The 21023-nt window shown below is 37.9% G+C and overlaps 1 protein-coding gene across 1 annotated transcript in view; it reads left to right on the plus strand.

The window, feature by feature from the left end:
• nfatc1 (nuclear factor of activated T cells 1) overlaps positions 1–18056 on the plus strand; it is a 64627-nt gene extending 46571 nt beyond the window's left edge. The window contains exons 9-10 of the mRNA XM_033975818.2: positions 1026–1532; positions 16453–18056. Of these exons, the coding sequence (XP_033831709.1) occupies positions 1026–1532; positions 16453–16508 (563 nt within the window). The 3' untranslated portion in view covers positions 16509–18056. The remainder of the gene's footprint in view (positions 1–1025; positions 1533–16452) is intronic.
• Positions 18057–21023: the final 2967 nt, after the last annotated feature.

A 21023-nucleotide genomic window follows, 5' to 3' on the forward strand; every position in this document is an offset into this window, starting at 1 on the left:
TCGCGAGCTTAAATCCAAGTCAAACAGGACTTTTAGTGTCCCGGGCCCTGGAAGTTTCTCATGTTGGTGACTCAGTCCTTTTATGGGTTTGGAGTCTTTTCAAAGTAAGAGTGGTCATACAAGAAACCAGGCCCAAAAAGCTCACTGTTCAAGGCTATATATAATATTCACGCAAGTTATGTGGCTATTCATGCACCAAACTGGAGCCAGTTTCACAAGTTTAATATGTTGATGAAGTCATTTAGGGTTAGTAAGTAAAGAACATCATGTATTATTTATAATTAGCTCAATTATTCATATTCAGAATTCAAGAATATGCAAATTTGAACTCAGTCGTAGAAAACACTGAATAAATAATAATAATAATAATAATAATAATAATAATAATAATAATAATAATAATAATAATAATAATAATAATGCATTAGTGAGATCAGGCTTTGACAAGGAACAAAGAGACTGGTTCTTCATGATGATGTGTATTTATTTACTGCATATAGCAAACCGGAATAACTGAAATTATAATTATGGAGCCACAAATGTATATTCAAAATAATAATAGTAATTTTGTCAGTGTAAGAATTTTACACAATTTAAATGAAATTTAAACCCACATTATATAACTTTTAAGCCAAAAAATAGACCAACATAAAAGCATGTTGTTTTCATTTTGTTTGTGTTTATTGCACTGAAAGACTTACTCTCTTTGTATCTCCACAAACCTGACTTTAACTTTAGAAGCAGGGCTTCTATCTGCTTGTGTCTATGGAAATGTTTATTTGTGTAGTGTTTAACATATTGTCAGAGACATCCACCCGCAGCTCCCTGTCCACAGCCTGATCTTTATATATTTATTCATTTTAGCGTGACTCGGCAAAAACCTCATAGCGATAAAATTGGACAGGAAGTAGTGATGGTAAGAGAGAGGTCGCCGGGAAATGTTGTGCACAGAGCGAATTATAGGCCTATAAACTGTGGTGATGTCATTTGAAACTTAATAATTCATTTGTTTTCTCTATCCTCAGTCCCAACTATAAAGACCGAGCCTCATGACGACTTTGACAGCTCTCTCGTCTGCACCTCGCTGCCTCTGCACCCAAAACCATACTTCCCTCCACCCGCCCTCACTCCCATAATCCTCAGCGGTCCTGGGTCACCCTTCTCCTCTGCTCAACCACCTCAACGCATCACCCCCAAACCTCCGCCCGTCCCTCCTGCCTCATCCAGCCCTAAACTCCACAGCCTGTCACCCACGGCAACGACCTTCAATCTCCCCATACCCCACGTGTCAATCATCCAAGAGACCCCCGGGCGGTTTGCTTCGAGTCCGCTGTCCCAACCGTCCACACCAAGTCCAGAATCGCCATTTTCTACCAACAACACTACAAATGTTCAGCCTGCGCCCAGCCCCTCCCCTCTGCCCTCTCCACCCAAAGACAGGTCCCGGGACGGAGCCAGTCCCCCCTCACAGGGTGCCCCCGTCAGCATCAAGCAGGAACCGCAAGAGCTGGATCAGATGTACCTCGATGATGGTGAGTACGATATATTTGCTTACTGATTTTCAGATTTTGGCTCTAGTTTTGATTGAAAAAAGTACAGGTACCAGATTTTTTGGTAAATCTTTTGATATACTAAGAAAGAATAGAATATTTATAGACCAATATTGAGCCTTATTCTAACCTAAACCAATCATGCTGTTGGTCTAATAAAAGCTTTATCTCATGGGGGCAAGAGTTCTGGTCCATACAAAAGTACCCAGTCATATTCATATTGAGTATGGGAATGGGGAATGAACCTCAAACAGTTTGGTTAGGAGGCAAGTTTTTCCAATGCGTTACTCTGACTAAATAACAAATTGCTTTAGCGCTGTATGGCAAATTGAGACCTGCACCCTCGAGCCAGTGAGTGAAGCTTTTCAAAACGAAACACTTAATTTTAAAATGTGGAAAGAGTGAGCCGCCAAATTAGAAGACAATGAGGTTTTTATAAAGACCCCAAAATGGCGTCCACCCGGCACAGTGTCCGCAGGTGCACTGGTGTTTAATAGGTATCGTATGAGTCACAACGTGTACAGCCAGGAACGCAAAAAAAACTTTGGCTCAGAGAAGTCACTGGTCCAGGTTTGGTTTGAGGGCAAAAAGTGTCCCTCTGTTTTCATTTAAATATAACAATGAACAAAGACCATTTCAGATACAATTATTTTAGACAGGAGTGTTTTTGTCGCAGGATTTTACTGGCTCGTAGTTTTAGCACCAAGAACTATTTCATTAGAGCTGTTTCAAATCCAGCCTTGAAGGAATACTATTCATACTGGTGTAATTTTAAGTTTTGCTGCAATATGGTGGCCTGAAAAGTTCAATTGTTGCATTTGTTTTTCACGTGTTTGTCTGTGTCACTGACTTAATACATACTACTAAACCTATTCAAATCACACTTTACTGATAACATTTGCAATATTGATTTATTCCTAATATATTCACATTATATAAATCTTGCTTGTGTTTTGGTTCTCAATACAATTATCCAACCAGAAAGCAGAATGAGGTCCTTATTTTGTGTTGCCAGATTCTATTGACTGTAACCATTGGCAATAAACCTAAAAGGAATATCACTGACCTGGCATCTAAACTACTAGGAGCTTATGCTAGACCTTTTCAAGTGCATACAGCAAGTTTTCATATTTTTCAGTCAAGTGGCAGTTTGTGAAGAAAAAATGAGGAAGTAGAGCTGAGTTCTAAAACAAGACATTTACGCGCAAAAAAGGCATTTTTCTGTCAATTTAAACCTTCATTTCACAAAATAAAGGTGTCATTATTTACATTTACTAGCCTATTCATAACTATTGAGAGATTTAGACAAGTTTTGGCCCTTGTTAACGTTACGGTTGCAAGGTAACAGTTGTGAAATTACCTCTACGTATGTCATATCTGCTGCCCGTGTCCAACCAGAATGTAAAATTATAAAATAGGCAAGATTTTTATTGAAATCTTTAAATACAATGATGTTAATGAAATGTTAGTGAGATAAATAGTCTATGCAAATGAACTGAACTAGCCATAATCTTTCTTTACCTTTAGTTAACCTCTCTCTATACAGTTTGCCTATTGTAAAGTTTTGGCAAAGACACAGCATTTCTCAGCCCTTATTACATTTTTATTATAAGCACATTTGTTTGAGGGGCAGAGGAGGTCAGTGCGGTGACTTTTTGATTTGGTTTTACAGCTCTGCCCCTGACACTTTTGCGTTTTCTCTTTTCTGTGGAGATTTAATAAAAGAAACTGGGACTTGAGCTGCTACTTTGGGATTTGAATTCCTGAAGAAGCTGCCAGAGTTTGATCACATCATAAAAGTCACCTCTCTGACCCTGTTACTGACTTTATCCACGAAAACATGATCTCAATGATCTCCAATAGGGGACGGTGTGTTTTTCAAAATAAAATGCAAAAGATGGAAGATGTAAAAGTTACAGCTTTGACTAGAAAATAATTACGTACATTTTGTCTTAATATGGTGGGTTTCAGGCTCAAGTTATAAGCAACATTTTGAGGACCTTTTTTATGTATTTAATTTGTTTTAAATGGTTAATCGCTATGGCAACTGTCCTAATTTAGCTAGATGGATACGTAGATAGATAGATGGCCTTATCAACATCATGTGTATATATTTAGCACAATACTGTTAATTGGATAGATGTTTCAAAATAAATAAATATATGAAGGAGCAGTAGATATAACTGATGCATTAATGTCTCATATTCAGGCATTGTTTGGTCTAGACTTGGTCTGGACTTGGACTTCCTGATCTGGGCTGGTCTCTTCCACTTCCACAGTTTCTGGTGTAAAAACATTCACTCCCCTCCCGTCTGTGGTAACACGTAAGTGTAATAAAGCCGTATAAAGCAGGGGTTTTCTCATTGTAGTCTCACTAATCCATGGGTTTCAGAATGATCAAAAATGAAGTCTGTTGCCGATTGAAAATTTAAAAAACAAAATATTACATCTTTTGAATGGGAAGAAGTCTACAAAACAAACCATGAACAGATAGAGGAATTGAAATAGCAGTAGTAACATAAGTTGCCGTGGCATCTGTATCTGGTGCGCCAACATTTGTAGCAGTCATTGTCCTGATATAAACAACTCAACTTCAACACTAAGGAAAAGGCTTGATATCAATACCATGATGACAATGAAAATACATTTACTTTGACAATAGAATGTCATTTTCAACTCAAATAATTGAATAATAGTTTCCATCACCACATGGCCACACTAACAGACCATTCTTAAGCTATTCAGGAAAGGTCCATGTGTGCTATTTAGTGGGGGGAGAAGTATTTAATTTGGTTACTTAAGTAAAAGTACAGATACTGGAGCAAAAAAGTATAACATGGAAAAAATGTGCTTGAGTAAAAGTAATAATAATAATAATAATGCCTTACACTTGTAATGCACTTTACAGGCATATCAAAGCCTCTCAAAGCGCTACACTATAGTCATTATTCATTCAGTATAGTAAAGTATTAAAGTACCCGTTTAAAAATGTGCCTAAAGAGTAAAACACATTTTGTGCATATTTTGAGATCTCATAAAGCTTCAAATGTAGCGCTTTTGATAAAGATTTGGGCTGAATTTTGTTCAACACAAACAATTTAATCATTAATTTTTCTCTTTAGCCAAATTATGAGCGTGTTAAAAGAAAACCCCTCTGCATTTCCAGCTCCTCTCTAACAATAATAAAAAATACTTTTTACTTTTTGTTCACTTCATCTGACAGCAGTATCTGTAATTTCTACTCCACTACATTTTTGAAAAGAACTGAAAAGTAAAAGTATCCACTGTAAAATATACTTTAATAAAGTACAGATACCTACAATGTGTACTTAAATATAGACGTTTGCTACTTTTAGTTCATTAAATTCCACCATCGGTCTCATTTATGTGATTTTTTTTTCGGTATTGATTCAAATGCGTAACTAGTATTGATACTAGTCTTAGTATCCTGGTATAGTATATTTGGATTGGCAGTAGTAGCACCAGCACCAGTACTTTTATAACATATCCTGTCAATTTCATTGAATACTTTTATTTCACAAATGTACTTGCAGTAGGCCATATGTTTTTCTCAAGTTCACAATTTGAGTTCTTATTTCACTTCTGTTTCTCATCGGTGCCACCGCTGCACAGACATAACGCTCTATACTTTATAACTGTAAAACCGAGCCTACCATTAGGTCGTGTTTGTGTTGGATGTTTATATGAAACGTTAGCGCTCGTGGCTAACGTCATGCGCTCCTCACTTCATTAAAACATTCAGTCTGATGTAGTGATTTCCTGTATGGCTTTGACTCAGGTGAGCTGTGGCTTGTTAGCGATACCTGAACATTTTATGCTAATGCTAAAATGAGAGACAATTATTCAAAAAATGGCTGCTGTCGTCACTGTATTTCACCATTAGACATCTGCAAAACCATTTTATCTTATGTAATGTAGGTATGTTTCAGTCATAATCCCCAAATGACCTTTTCCCACATTATATGTTTTAGTGTCTAATAATGATTACACTGGTCCAGAAATAACACATGGGAATGTCTGAGTGGAAATGCATGAACGTCTGTTTGAATTCACCCAAGTTACAATTAGGGCTGGACTGGTCCCACTTTGTCTAGTACATGACGTCTGTGTCTGTGTTTTAGGTGTAAGAGATCTGTCTCGTGCTCCAATATACTATGGTATCTATTATTTAAAGAAGACCTATTGTGCTTGTGTCTGATATATATCTATAATCTACGACACTCCTGGATCATTATGTTATAATTTACACATTTTAAATCACAGTATTGATCTAAAACGACTTAATAAAAGAAACAGGTCTGCTGACTTCCGCATTAGAAAACTGCAGTGCCCAATGGAAGCTGATGTCGCTGTAATGTCATCACAACAAAGAGTTGTTACCTCTGATGCATAACGGCACATCACACTAGAACGCTGCCGAAACCTAAAAATAAAATTGGAAAACGAAGCAAGTACCAGTGAAGGTGAAAACAGGGATTCAGCAGCAATATGGCCTCTTGAAAATAATTGATTAAAGATTATTCAGACATGAATCACTCCAAATACGACTTCAGGTGAGCAACTGTTGAGGAGAAACAACTATAATATGGTTAAAAGCTCTGAAAACTCGATTTTGCAGAATAGGCCTGCTTTACTTGAACGATCCATATTACACTGTTTTCTGATCTATGTTATTAAGTCCATGGACCAGACCCCAAACTTTGACATATCAGTATCACTCTGGTGGAAAGGGCTATCAGTGATTTTTGAAAAGTTCCATATCTAAGCTTTATACATCTCCAAGATGTTGTATAGAATGTTCTACAGTGTGACATTAAATGTATCTATCTTCAGACAAGCAGTCAGGCCAAGTCACAGGTCAGATCTGTGGAAAGGCAACCTCTCTCACAGTAAGAATGCATTCAAGGTATAGCAAATAAAACACTTGTAATTTAATAAATATAAGAAAGTTGTGTTTGATACCATAGGAGAACATTTCAGACAATAATAACATCTCCATGGAGACAAGCAGGTGGCATATACTTCAACAGAAAAGTTACAGGGTGCTCCTTAGCCAAGCTTTATTAACTTCACTAAACATCCATCACAGTCTTGTTGGTGAGACATCAACCAGAGCTGCCCCAGGTCATTCTAACAGTGAAGTGGCAGTCATACCACACCAACTACAATCACACATTTTACAGAAACTGTGTGTCTTGCTCAATTATTTGCATGAGTTGAATGAATTTGGGATTGAACCACAAACCAACTGTCTAGTGCATGTTTGACTTTTACATTTATCCCATTTACAACTCACATTTATTTCATACTCTAAAAATGTTTTGAACCTAAGCTGGTTTATTATTATATAGAACAGTGCTCACAAGTTGTAGTAAAACTGGATCTAATCATGTTTAAATCACTTTCTCCCCTGTGTCGACTCTGACAAGGACAAAAGCACAGTAAAAACTCAACGGTAACTCAAATAAATGGTTTGTCTGTTGAGACCTTGGTTTATTTCTTACATCTTTAAAAATCTCTCAAACGTTTTCACATGGGACATCTTAAGACATGCGTTGTCCCCCTGCTGCCTTCACATTGAGCATAGCAACAACGACTCAACATAAAACTTGCGAAGCTTTGAATTTTTGTCTTAAAAAATAACATCTTGAAGAAAGTCTGATACCACATATGTTATTCATATAGTGCACAAGGGTGAGCTGGTAACATGAAGAAAATGTGTATATGAAGTCCCATAGCTTAACAGCATCAGAGGGCTGTCCAAAAACTGAAACTCAAGTATGAAGAGATACTAAAACTAGTGTCAAAACTAGATATATATAGTTATAACCTACAACAGCTGTGGATCATTATGTTATAATTTGTACATTTTAAATACCAATATTAATCTAAAACAGCGTAATAAAAGAAACAGGTCAGCTGACATCCGTGTTAGAAAACAACGGTGCCCAATGGGAGCTGACAATGTAATAAACACAACGAAAACTCCGATGGATAGCTGCACATCACACTAGCGAGTAGCTGATTATTATTATTATTTTTTTTTCATTTATACCAAAATTACTACGCAATGCCATCAAATCCTACATGCATCACCGATAAAAAAATAAAATTAAATAAAAAAAATTAAACTGGAGAACAAAGCAAGTACAGAGCAGTGGCCGTGTACCAGTGGTGTTGAAAATAGGGATTGATTGGCAATATGGGGTCTTGAAAATAAGTGATTAAAGATTACTCAAACATGCAAGAATCACTCCAAATACAACTTTATGCAGGTAAATGAGAAGGAGAAACAACTATAACATGACTAAAAGCTCCAAAAAGTCAATTTTGCAGAATAGGTCTGGTTTAAGTGCTGAAACAAAGTATCCATTTGAGATACATGGGACACATTTGATCTTTTTATAATGGTTATATTAAAACTAGTCTTACACCACATTTTAATATTTAAATAAATATATTATCATTTATGTTGTGTTGAAAATTAGATTCTATTGTCTAAGCATTTTTTTGTATATATCTTTGTGGACTGGAGTGTCAAGCCTTTCTGTCAGTATCAGCATCATGTTTGACTTGTGACTGTAGTCTTACAGTGTGTTACTTGTGAAACTCTTATGTCATTCCACTCAAACTGATGACTGGAAGATTTGGACAATATATTATAAAAGCCTACATTTCTTGTGTGATCTGATAAAAGTTCACTATAGTGTTTGATGCAAAATTGATGTTTCTTTAAAATCAGTTGTGACATTTACAGCTGGTATGGCATCATAAAATCCAATGCATTATTAGCAGCAGTGTGTGGTCAGGAGAGATTAAAGGCTTTACAATGAAATCTCCAGTCAATGACCCCAGTGGCCATCAAGTGAACTGCAGTTTTATGGGGGTTTTTTAAAGTTGCGGTGGTTGTTTATAGGATCAGGCCATGGATGAAGTATTTTATATTGCTCATGAAATTGAGCACTTTATAAATGGGTTTGAATACAGACAAAAGGAGCATGAGTCTGATGGTACCAGCAGTTTCCATGGTGTCAAATTAATTTTAGTTGGACCGGTGTTGGTCAGATGAGTTGATGTGCCAATCAAGTTGATGTGCCCAGGCACTCTGCACACATGCTAAACCGCAAACGTGCTGCTTGTTTTAGCTTGGTGCTAGCTAAATAGTCTGGTACAGAGAACAATTGGTCATTGAAAGGAATGACGTTTAGGAACAGGGTTATAAATTATGGTTAATGTTAGGATTAGGAAATGGTTAAGGTTAGGATTTGAACTTAGTTATGGTTATGAATAGAGAGAAAGTTGTCTCTGTCCCTCCAGGCTGAACTAACTTTGAATTACACAAGAGGACACTGTATGAACAATTATAGTGCTGCTATATGACACTAAACTTCTAATTTGGATTAAGGCAGGTTTATCTTTTTGGCCTGAATATGAGAATTTTTAACTTCATTAACCGCTGAACCGAACCGATGTAGCCATCTGAACAACATCATCTGCAAACAGCAGGAATGAGAATCTGTGGTCCCAGAACCGGACCCCCCCTTCGGCCCCTGACAGCTCCTAGAAATACTGTCCATAAACTGTCCAACTAGTGACAAATGTCAAAATGCAAAATTGAACTGATCCAATAGCATGTATTCAATTATAGCCCAATGATGCAGTTTTATGCCTACACAACCGACTGTGCCTGTATATGAAGAAGCTGAAGGTAGTGCACAGTTATGTTGAGTCCAGGCCATAAGCCACTCAATGTTCTTGGCTGAAGTCAGTGCGATCTCTGGTGTCCTGCCCCCACGGCTTCTGCACAACACCAAAACAGGTAGATGCCAATACCGGATCATTACATTAAACTCATAGAAAGTGGTTTCAATTCCAATTTCCTTGTGTTACAGTGAGAACAATTAATTCAAGTTGCAGTAGCCGCTCAGTAAACATTTGCCCTCTTACCACAAGATTCTTGGGTCATTTCTCACTACTGTGCTAGTACTGGCTGGCAGTGAAGAATGGGTCAAATGCAGAGTACAAATTTCCCTGTATTTCTTGCTTGTCTCCATGAAGATCATATTGCTTTATGTTGAATGTTCCATAGTATGACATTAGACTTAAATCTTACATTTAATGCAATTATGTTTTTATTGCTCATAAGTTCAATGAAAAACATGCATTCATACTGTAAACAGGGTAAGATCTCCATAGATCTGACCTATAACTTCTCCAGGTGGCATTGCTTGCCTATTACCATGGAAATAGATATGCTTAATGTCATACTGTGGAACCAGGAAAAGCAATAATATCGCCATGAAAACAAGCTGGTGGTGGACCCGCCATTGCAAAAGTTGCAGTGCACTTTTAACTTAAAAAAAAATAATAGGTTTTAAAAATAGACTTTGGGATACAAAAAACACCATATTAAAACTTTTCCTGGGCCCTTTCTGTATTTCATCAGTGTAACTCGTTGCCGCTCTCTGGAGCGGAGCCTCTTTTAGGTCAGTGTTGTGGCTCTCACAGATCAATACATCGACTCAGTTCAATTAGACGCTCCACTTCAAATGTGGCACCACCACTAGAACTGGGCCATGACGACGCAATACAGGAAGTCACGGCCTCAATACTGCCCACTGCATTCTACATACATTTGTCTCCTTTTATTCTAGTGGATGAAGTCAACTGTTCATATTGGGCCTTACTTTTTTCCCTATGTTATTTTAGCACACTATTAAAATACTAAGACTACCCACAGCTATGGCAAGGTCAAGACAAGAAGATATATCAAAATAACAAACACTTTTCTAATGAGGTACTACTATATACTACTACTACCGGTACTACTACCTCTTCTACAACTCTACAACTACTACTACCTCTACTGTGGTCAGTGGTTACATTTTCATATAGCTCTTTTCCACCTTTACAACAAGAAACCACTCACCCATTCACACACACATTTACACACCAGTGTACACAGACACTGGGGGCAAGGTGGGTTAAGTGTCTTGCCCAAGGACACAATGGCAGTATTCATTTGCTGGACTACCCCTACTACTACTACTACTACTACTACTACTACTACTACTATTACTACTACTTAAAAGGCACTGTTTCTACTTCACCACTTCAAAAATTATTCACTTTCTTTTCTGCATTTGTAATTGCTTCAACTACCACAACTATTACTACTATTATTACTACTACTAATTCTTCTTCAACCACTGCTACTCTGTGAATGACAATACCACCTGCCCCAAACCTTGTATTTTCTGTGGATGCCTTTCCGTCACATATATTCCACAATGGGACACCAGGGGACACTCTTTCTCCTAAATCACACTGTTATATGACAGAGTGCTGATTGGATTTTGCAGTGAGTGAAATCTTCATATTGAATATTTACAGCTGTCATTGTGGTTCACTTGAATAGAGTCACAGGAGTGGGACAGTGGGGTTTGGACTTCTCTGTTTTAAGTCCAGATGTGGTCAGGGCCAAAGCCAAATCAAATGTGAGAGAGAGGTTGGCCTGTACATTACAAATAAGAGAGTGAAGTTGGAGGTTTAGTTTTTATTTAAACAGACTACCCATGTGTGAATCTTTTTTTTTTTTAGGCTGCGTTGACTTGTCCTGATGTGAGCTCATGCTGTACCTGCATGGCTCTGACTGTTTAGTCCTTGTTTAGGCCAGGGTTAGTCCTGTGTTTAGTCCCAGTCTCATTTTTGTGTTAAATTGTTTTCATTAACTTCATAGATTTGCTTTGTGAATTTAGCTAATTTAAAAAGTTGTGGAATTTTCAAACATTTTACTTAAAGCTACCATCTGTAAGTTTAGTTTAGGTTGTTTTTTTAGCAGTAGTTTGCAGATGTGAAACCTTCATCTCGTCTTTGTTTAGGCTCACCTGCGCTCTGTGGTCTTCTTCTGTCAAGCCCAAGTTGGCACAGTCACTGTGTTTACATGCACAGTGAAATGTGAGAGTGCTAAACAACCAAATTCAAATCATCTTTGCCCCAAAGCCTGTCAGTGCAGTCTCAGTCGGGCAAAGAACTGAACAGGTGCTACGAGGTGTTCAGGGGTAATTTAGCACAAAAACTTTGCAGCTTTAATAGCTAAAAACAGAGACTTTAAATATAAGCACACATTTGGCGGAAATAGATAAACAACATGTCATTTATGTGGAGAATTTGATGTTTAGACCTGCATGGAACAGTGTTACAAACATTAAGGCATTTGCTCTCCACAGCACCCATAAACACATTGAAGCTCCAGTTGGTTTCATTTCATGGTGTAGGGGAGTGAACCAAAACAAAACAACATGTGCTCAGTGGGTGCCCGCTGGAGAGGCTGTAGTTTGTCATCGCGGCTGATCTAAAACGACTGAAACAGACGTCTAGAAGCATCTAAAACAGATGTCTAATATTTTCCTAACTCTTTCTTACCCTGTGCAGTTGAACACCTCTCCTAGCCTGCGTGATTACATGCATCAGGTATCCGAGTACATATTGGTTTCTCCAGATGTGTCACTGGGATTTTATGATGTGATTCACAACACCTCAATCGTAGTTCCCAGGGTTTAAATTGAACTAGGCCACTTATTTGTTTTTTTTCTGGCATGCGTTTGATAGCATCAAATGGTAACTTTAACTTCCAATGTCCATCCATCCATTTTCTTGTGATTTATCCGGGGCCAGGTGCCGGAGGCAGCAGTCTGAGCAGGGAGGCCCAGACTTCCCTTTCCACACACTTCATCCAGCTCTTCAGGGGGGATCCCGAGGCGTTCCCAGGCCAAATTCCAGTGTGATAACTTCAATAGATTATCTACAGTGTCCTGCCATTAACTGACACTAATAATGAAATCATGTTTAGCTGTCACCACAGTGTCCTTAGGCAAGACGTTTCATCCATTTTGAATATATCATTTGAGTTAAATGTTTGTGTGATTGGGGGAGGGCAAATGTAGCTTGAGCATGGACTGGAGTGAGTGATTGTGACTTTTCTCTGCTCTAAGTGGCTATAAAAATGTTTCGTTTTTCTAATTCATTATTTCATTTCATGCATAAATTGACAATCACATTTTCCATCATTGCTGGAGTAGATTCATGAACTACATTTTGAGTTTATGAAATGGAGTTGGTGATATCACTGGGGACCTTGGGTTTTCTCTGAGTTATATAAGAGTCTGTGGCTTCAGACAAATATGTAATAAAAGTATTCAAACTTGAAAAGCTTGAGAAAATCTGGATCTGTTAAAGCACATTTTTGAAACTCTCGTGGACTTGGTTGCCAGTTTTTATTTTTTTTCAGTCAGATGTGCTGCTGCTGTCCTCGCTCTATAATGACTTCAGGCTGTTAGAATCTCACTGGGATCTTCCTCTTTATTCAAATCTGTCAAATACACTTTGTAATGACACAAGTCTGGACCACTTTAATGGTTTGGGAGTATAAGATATTCCACTGGATTTTATTCTGTAAATTCTAAGATAATGTTCCATTGTTTATATTTTCCATGATTATAGGATTGATCTCTACCGACACACGTTTGAAATAAATGAGTGAACAGCTGAAACTGCAACAGAGAGTGAGTGTGAGACTGACTTGTAATAATAATGCATTGATTGAGCTTTTTACACACTCAAACTCCATTCACACCGAGTTAATGATAGCTAAAGTACCTCTGTAGCAGCACATGGGGAAAATCTACATAATGATGGAAGCAAGACTGCTAATCTGTGCCATAAGACCCTTCAACGACGCACAACCACTCAAGTTATTTAAATGTAGAGAATGTGGGTGAAGTGGTGAAGAATGTGGGTGAAGTGGTGAAGGATACTATGAAAAATCTACTTTTTGAAGCTTTCTGCCAACTTATAATGTTGTTCCCTTATCAAAAACATGCCTGAAGTGGTTTTATATGTCCACCATGCGTGTTTGAGCAATCTAGTGATCTCTGTGTTAAGAGTTCGATCATATCCAAAGCTCAGCCCATAACAGTAATTTTCCATAAATATACAAAAGCAGGATACAAAACAACGTATAACTTCACAAACCTGATATGATGTGCAGTAGTTTCATTAGTGGGATGCACGCTGATTGTGTTGTGATAACGATCTGAAGCAGGAGTGACTTAGCACAGGGAGCAAATAGAGGGGGGACTTATTTAGCATTTTCAAAATAATAAAAGGTAACATGGCGGTCTAAATATGTTATGTGTTAGCAGTTACTACCCCATAGAAGTGTAGTACCCCCCTCTTTAAGTAATTTATAAACAGTTTCTGAAATGCGTGCGATCCTAATATTATAGTTTAGTACAATCCATTAGTTTGATAAATTACAATTACATATTTTACATAACAGTTCAGCCAATAGTTTGGGTCCAAGCTGCCCATCTGATGCCAAAACAGCAGAGCCAAAAACAGAGGCAAACACAACCATTCCCGTCCAAAAATATGCTCATAATTTTATCCTTCAGAGTGTGTACAGTAACCCCCCTCTCTGTGGTCCCGTCCCCTCTCTGACCTCTGCTTTTGCTGGAAATGAGTTATATTTTCGTCAAAACTACTACCCCGTTTTGGGACCTAAATTCTGCAGTAATGTTGTTGTGATGAGTGTGTGGGTGCTTGGGTTACAGGGAAGTGCTGTCTGAATGGGACAGAGGGAAGACCTGCTCCTATCCCGGGACACTAGAGCAGGGGTGTTCCCGTTCACACTGCCTCATATATCCACACAGCTGCACTGGCCCCTGTTAACAAAAGGGAGATGAAATATGCACTTCAAAACAGTAGTACAAATGTTGAAGGAGAAAACGACTTCAGTGCCTGAGTGAGTCATTTTATTGTGGATCAGGGAGGAGATTTCAAAGTGTAACGGCATCGCTTCAACTGTTCATTTTAGTTTGGGAATCAAGTGACTATGAATACTACTCTACTATTACATTTGTTGCCACTACTTCTGTTTACTGTAAGCTACTAGTACAATGACATATACTATAGCCCTGTTACTCAAATAAGGACTTGGGCAGATACTTGGAAAATATTAATTTAATTATGAAAAAAAGCCGAATGAAAAGTATACAGAACTTCAATTCAAACTTGATTCCATTTCCATGTCAATTTCCTCTGTTTATTTATATTATAATAATCAATAAAAAATATTTATTCTATGTGAAATTGTGGAAAATATACCTGAATATTTCGTTCCCATCTTTGCTTTTCAGATACCACACAGCCTTTTTCTAATAATCTGAGCTCTGGGCCCTATAAACCCAAGAGAAACACAGTATCTCCAAGTGTTTAAATGAGCCACACAATTAGTCTCTCTCCAGGGTTCTTTATTTTTCACCTCTCTTCCTGTCTGATCCTGTCTCTGCTCCTGTCTTTACCCCTGCCTCTGCTCTTCTCTGTGCTCCTGTCTCTGCCTCAGTTCCTGTCTGCACCTGTCTTTTCTCTACCCTTGCCTATGCTCCCTGTTTCTGCCCCCATTAGCTGCCATTCATATCCTGCTTCTGCTCCTGTCCCTGTTTCTGCTGCTGCTCTTTGCTCTACTCCCCTCTGGCCCTGTCTTTGCCCCTGTCTTCTCCTGTCTCTGCCCGTCTTTACCCTTGTCTCTGCACCTATATTTGCTCCTCTTTTTTCTGCTCCTGTCTCTATCCATGTCCTTACCCTTGCCCCTGCTCCAGTCTTCTCATTCTTCTGCTTCTGTCTTACCTCCTGCACCTGTCTCTTCCCCTGTCTCTTCCTCTGTCTCTGCACCTGTCTCTGCTCCTGCCTGTGTGACCTCAGCTGCGGTTTAAGACTCAGAACAAAACAACACCTGGGGCAGACTTTGCATCATGTCTCCAGACACTATCGGTCACAATGGGACACACAGGAGCTAATGTAGGAAACAACACATCCTAACTCAATTAGATCTGCAAATAGATTTAGGCTGGAGAATGAGGTTAGGATCGACACTCAGTTTAGGATTGACAGTAATAATCACTGTGGTGTAAAAGATGTATTATGAAATGTACTGACTAAATATATTGTATTCTTTAGTGTGGCATGCAAATGTATAGTAACAAATAAACTTAACATCAACTTAACGTTAAACTTTTTCTTCATAGTCTGTCTGTGACCTGAAAACCTTCTGTTCCACTTGATGACATCATTAGGTCATGAAAAAATGGTAAATGGTCACATTTTTATGTAGTGCTTTTCCACTGCCTAGGCACTCAAGACAAGGCAAGTTCATTTGTAGAGCACAATTCGTACACAAAGTAATTCAAAGTGCTTTACAGAATAAGAAGGACATTGAAATCACACAAATCAAAACATAAATAATCACAAATAATCATCATAAAATTTACATTAAAGCAGAAGAGTGCAGAATAAAAACTCAAACTCAAAGCGTTTCACATCATGGATCCACTCACACATTCATACACCTGTGTAGATAGACACTGAGTGCAAGGTGGGTTAAGTGTCTTGCCCAAGGACACAATGACGTGTCCATTTGTGGGAGCTGGAATTGCACTGCCAACCTTCATATCACTGGACAAACACTCCACACCAACTGAGCTACTGCTGTCTCAAAGAAAGTTCTCCGCTGTGTTCTTAAAGTCCAAAGATTTATCACCCTTTTTTTTTTTTTGATAATTTCACTGGTCAAATTTTTGGAGCTTTTGAAGTTTTGTTTTGTGTAATTTTCATATTTATCTCTCCGTACCATACATCCGTTGAAAAAAATCACACCACACATTTTTTTAGTATTTTAGCCTGGCGTTCTATTGTAATGATTGAATGTGCTTTACTAAGGCTGGTCGTTTCTATGTATAGAGTTCTTCATTCTCTCTTTGCCTTTTGCCTACCCCAAATGATCATATTTATCCCCCTCTCTCTCTCTCTCTCTCTGTTTCAGTCAATGAAATCATCAGGAACGATTTGTCGAGCATCTCCGTCCACAGCCACGCGTAGCTTCCTGTTTGAGAGGTCAAAGGTCACACCAAAGACACTGCTCTTCCTGCCTTTTGTGATCGGATGACAGAAATACTGCACAAACTCTGAGAAAATTTGAACATTAACGACGACCAGGGTCCAACTAAACGTGCCTTGATTTTGGATTGCCTTCAATGTTATCAGGAAGATATTAACATGTAAAAATGAAGTAGCCACCGCCGTAGTTAAGCTTTTAGACCAAAACCAAGCATTCCTTATGTGTCTTTATGATTGTAGTTTGTAAATGATCCAGTGCCTATTATATGACACATGTATTTGTATATAATGTAAACAGCAATGCTCCATATCTAGCATTTGAAATCATTTAAGTCGTGCCTTTAACTGGAAGGGTAATTCAACCTTGAATTTTAAATGCTATGTTTGTATTCATATAAATAATCTTTTTTTTCTATTCTTAAGTAACAAAAGCACTAAAATGTTTTGCATTTAACTTTTTTTCTGAATGAGGGTGTTATTAAAATCCTGGCTGTAGCCTACCTAACCTGGATGTCCTCATGACAATTAGATCAAGAACATTCACTCACAAACTCAGTATCTGTCGGTTTCAAGTTTTGAAAATGTAGGATTGTTTCCATGGGGATGGATCATTTGAAACAGCGTTGCATTTGGTTTTGTGTCAGACGTTGTATTAGGCAAAAGTCATGATACTGAAACCCATAAATATGTTCCTTATGGGGTCGTGTCCACAGTAAAATTGAATACAGGGCTGTGGACAGACTTTAGGGGGACCTGGTGCAAGAAGGTTCACATGGGGCCCCCTTTAAGCACCTACGAGTCTGGGGTCCAGGACAATCATTTGGATATTATGCACCTAATTTTGAATAACTGTGCTAAAATAACTGAATGGCTGTGGTACAACTATAAGGGAATCACAATCTCTAATATTTTGTGACATTTTTTTCAACCAAATGTGCTCAAATGTAAAATAACTTTACTTTTGTAAACCAGTTGCACTTATAGCAGAAGCAGTTCATCTCAGTTTTAATGATGCTGGACAATGCAATCTTGAAGCTGCGTATATGCAACATTAGCATTGTTAACTAATGCAAACTGCACAAAATTACCCAAAGAAATGCCATCAAAAGCAATATAAATATAGCAATGTATAGCCTACTATTTTGTATTGTTTGTATTTATTCTTAGCATGAGCTTTCAGTTAAGATATTGTTTGATTTCAAAACAATGTATTATTGTCATATTTTTCCATGTAACTATTTTATGTTGATCCAAAGCGCTTTTCAAGTTCATTTTAATTAACAAAAAATAGTTAGATGGAAAAAAATAACATAGCCTAATTAAAGTCACATGACATCGATGAGTGCTGTTTAACCCTGTTTATCTCATAGCCTACTACCTGACACTGTGGACACATTTATATTGCTGTTTTGTATGTATTTTGTATTTAAGAGTCTTAACCAATGGGAGAAGCCATAGACATTTACTGCACAAGTTATTATCCTGCTTCGTCCTCATTTTGTTTATTTGTAATAAATAAGCATCGTCTGATATTGTGCCTTGTGTTTTTGTCACGTAGAGAAACATGCATCACAACAACCAGGCCTACTACTACTACTACTACTACTACTACAACTACAACTACTACTACAACTACAACTACTACTACAACTACAATTACACTACTACTACAACTACAATTACTACTACAACTACAATTACTACGACTACTACAATTACACTATTACTACAATTACTATGACTACTAGAATTACACTAGCCTACTACTATTACTACTACAACTACAATTACTACTACTACTACTACTACTTCTAGCACATTACTAAATGTTCTATCTTTTGAGTATGTATTAATTTCTACCAGTTAATGTATCACTATGACTTTTCTTTATTCAGACTCACATAAGGATGCACAAAAGTAGTTTAATTCAGAGTCCTGTTGTGAGATTTGTAGAAAGTGCAGTTGGGATATTCACATTTGTAACACACACACGCACACTTTTGCAGTGTTTTCCATGTAATCCACGAATAAATGCCTAAACCACCAGGCCTAAGTGGGATTTTTAAATCAAATATTTATTGGGTCAAGTGAAACAAGTCCATGTTATCCCCTTTTTTCTTTCATCCAATAATGGTTCATTTCAGCAGTGTTGCCTGGGACTGTACATAGTGTAGTTATGTTCAGGAGCACACTGCCCTCTTCAGTCTAAAACTACACTGGTAAACACACAGCCATATGATCATGACATACAACTGCATTTGCATGTGAAATTGTTTATCTTATTCTTTACATTCATCTGAGTAAACATTTGTGGTTTATGAAAATCCGGCTGCCTGTTGACTTAGTCCTGACGCACAGCTCCAGTGTCGCGTCTTTTAGGAAAATCTGGATCAGGTCAAAGTTATTTTCTCCAGAGACACGGCTGAGCACACCTCATGGTAAATATCTTTAAATACTTTTTTTTTGTTTTGTTTTGTTTAGAAAACACATACATATATTGCTATGAAAAAGTATTTGCCCCATTACCGATTTTGTACTTTTTCTGCACCTTTGTCTCTCTTAGCCATTTCAGATCAAGCAAACTTTAATATTAGACAAAGATAACTCTCAAGTAAACACAAAATGCAGTTTTAAGTGTCAATTGTATTTCTTAAGGGAAAGAGCCATCTGAACGTACATGGCCCATGTGAAAAAGTAATCACCCCTAAACCTAATAACTGGTTGAACCGCCCCTTAGCAAAAACAACTGCAGTCAAGCATGGAGGACTTTTAGCCCACTCTTCTTTGCAGAATTGTTTTAAATCAGCCACATTGGAGGGTTTATGAACATGAACCGTCTTTTTAAGGTCATGCCACAGCATCTCTATTTGATTTTTTAAGTCATTCAGAAGTGGACTTGCTGGTGTGCTTTGGATCATCGTCCTGCTGTAGAACCCAAGTGCACTTCAGCTTGAGGTCATAAACTGATGGCTGGACATTCTGCTTCAGGATTTGTTGGTAGAGAGCAGAGTTCATGGTGCTTTGAGTGTCTTGAAGATGAAAAAGTGCTACATAAAAATGTGACTATTTACCATCTATCTATTGAACAGGCAAAAGATGTCATGGGGAAAAAGAATGCAATGACAAAAGTATAGGTTTATTTTATTTTAATTTAAGTTTATATGTACATGTTACAACAATACATGTTGTTATTTGGTCTTTTTTGTGTTTTTAAAGATGAGGGAGGACACGATTGCCTCAAACTTGACAAACATGTCCATCACTGAGGAGCAGTGCGAGAAAAAGCCAGGGTACAAGGCTGTCCTCGCTACCCTGGATGTTCTGTCTCTTCTACTGGGACAGCCCATGTCGGCCCGCCTCCTCTGGATCACCCTAACCTCCAAACAGTGGGACATCCTAAACTCAAATCTGGCTCTGTTCTACAACCTCCTGTACTGCCTCTTTTATTTCCATCTGTATGTCATTTTCAGCTTTTCTGTGTTCCTAAACGTGCTCTACAAATTTATGTTCATCTATGTTCAAGTTGGTGGACCCATGCAGTTGTGTTTGATCTGCTTAGAGAGGTTCATTGCTGTAATCCATCCTACTTACTTCCCATTGCTGAAAAAGTACAAGTGTAGAGAGCTTTGTGCTGCTTTAGTCTGGTTAGTCTCGCTCCCTTTCGCTGCATTCTATGCATTCACTGAAACACCTGAGGAATTGGACATCTTAATAAATATGGTGCCTCCTCTTTTGATGACAGTTTGGAGTTGCACAATGGTGTATACAAGTTACCAAGTGGCCAGAGCTCTCAGACAATCACCTGTTGGTAAAGATTCACTTCACCCAGCCAAAAGGCGAGCATTTATCACCATCTGTGTCACCTCTGCCACTGCTATTACCTGCTACGTCCCCGTTATAGTCCTGGATAACTGTCAGTTCATAAATGAGGTGTGGTATAATTGTAAACTGATCCCAATCTGTATATTTTTCTTGACGGTTGCGAGTCTCGTGCATCCGCTCTTTTATTTGTACACCAAAGGAGAGTTTAGCTGCAAGAGACGCTCCAAGAAACCAAGCTAGTCCTGTCTGGTCTTATTATATGTAAAAGTGTTTGCCCTGCAGTTAAACCTGTACAAATGTGCTGAAATGTGATTTTTGTTTAGTAGTTCATATGCGTGTTAATACCAGAGCAGTTGGTAACACTTTATAATAACTACCTGTCTAATAATCTTAATAAAGGCTGAACTAAGACTTAATTCATATAAACAAATAGAAATGATTCAGGCTGAGTCACTACTTCATGAATAATGTTCTAATCCAAATCCCTTTATTAAGTAGTTACTCAGCCTGAAATATTCTTAATAAACTATTTATTCATCATTATGATTTAAGTTTACCACTGTCTGTATATTATATTTAAAGTGTATGCATGTTATGTCTTTATTTTCCTTTGAAGTTTTACAGATTGAAACTGGACAAACAGGCCCCCCCAAACCACATTTTGCCCTGGACCCC

Source organism: Periophthalmus magnuspinnatus, chromosome 11 (genome assembly GCF_009829125.3).
Source record: "Periophthalmus magnuspinnatus isolate fPerMag1 chromosome 11, fPerMag1.2.pri, whole genome shotgun sequence".
Taxonomy (NCBI): Eukaryota; Metazoa; Chordata; class Actinopteri; order Gobiiformes; family Gobiidae; genus Periophthalmus; species Periophthalmus magnuspinnatus.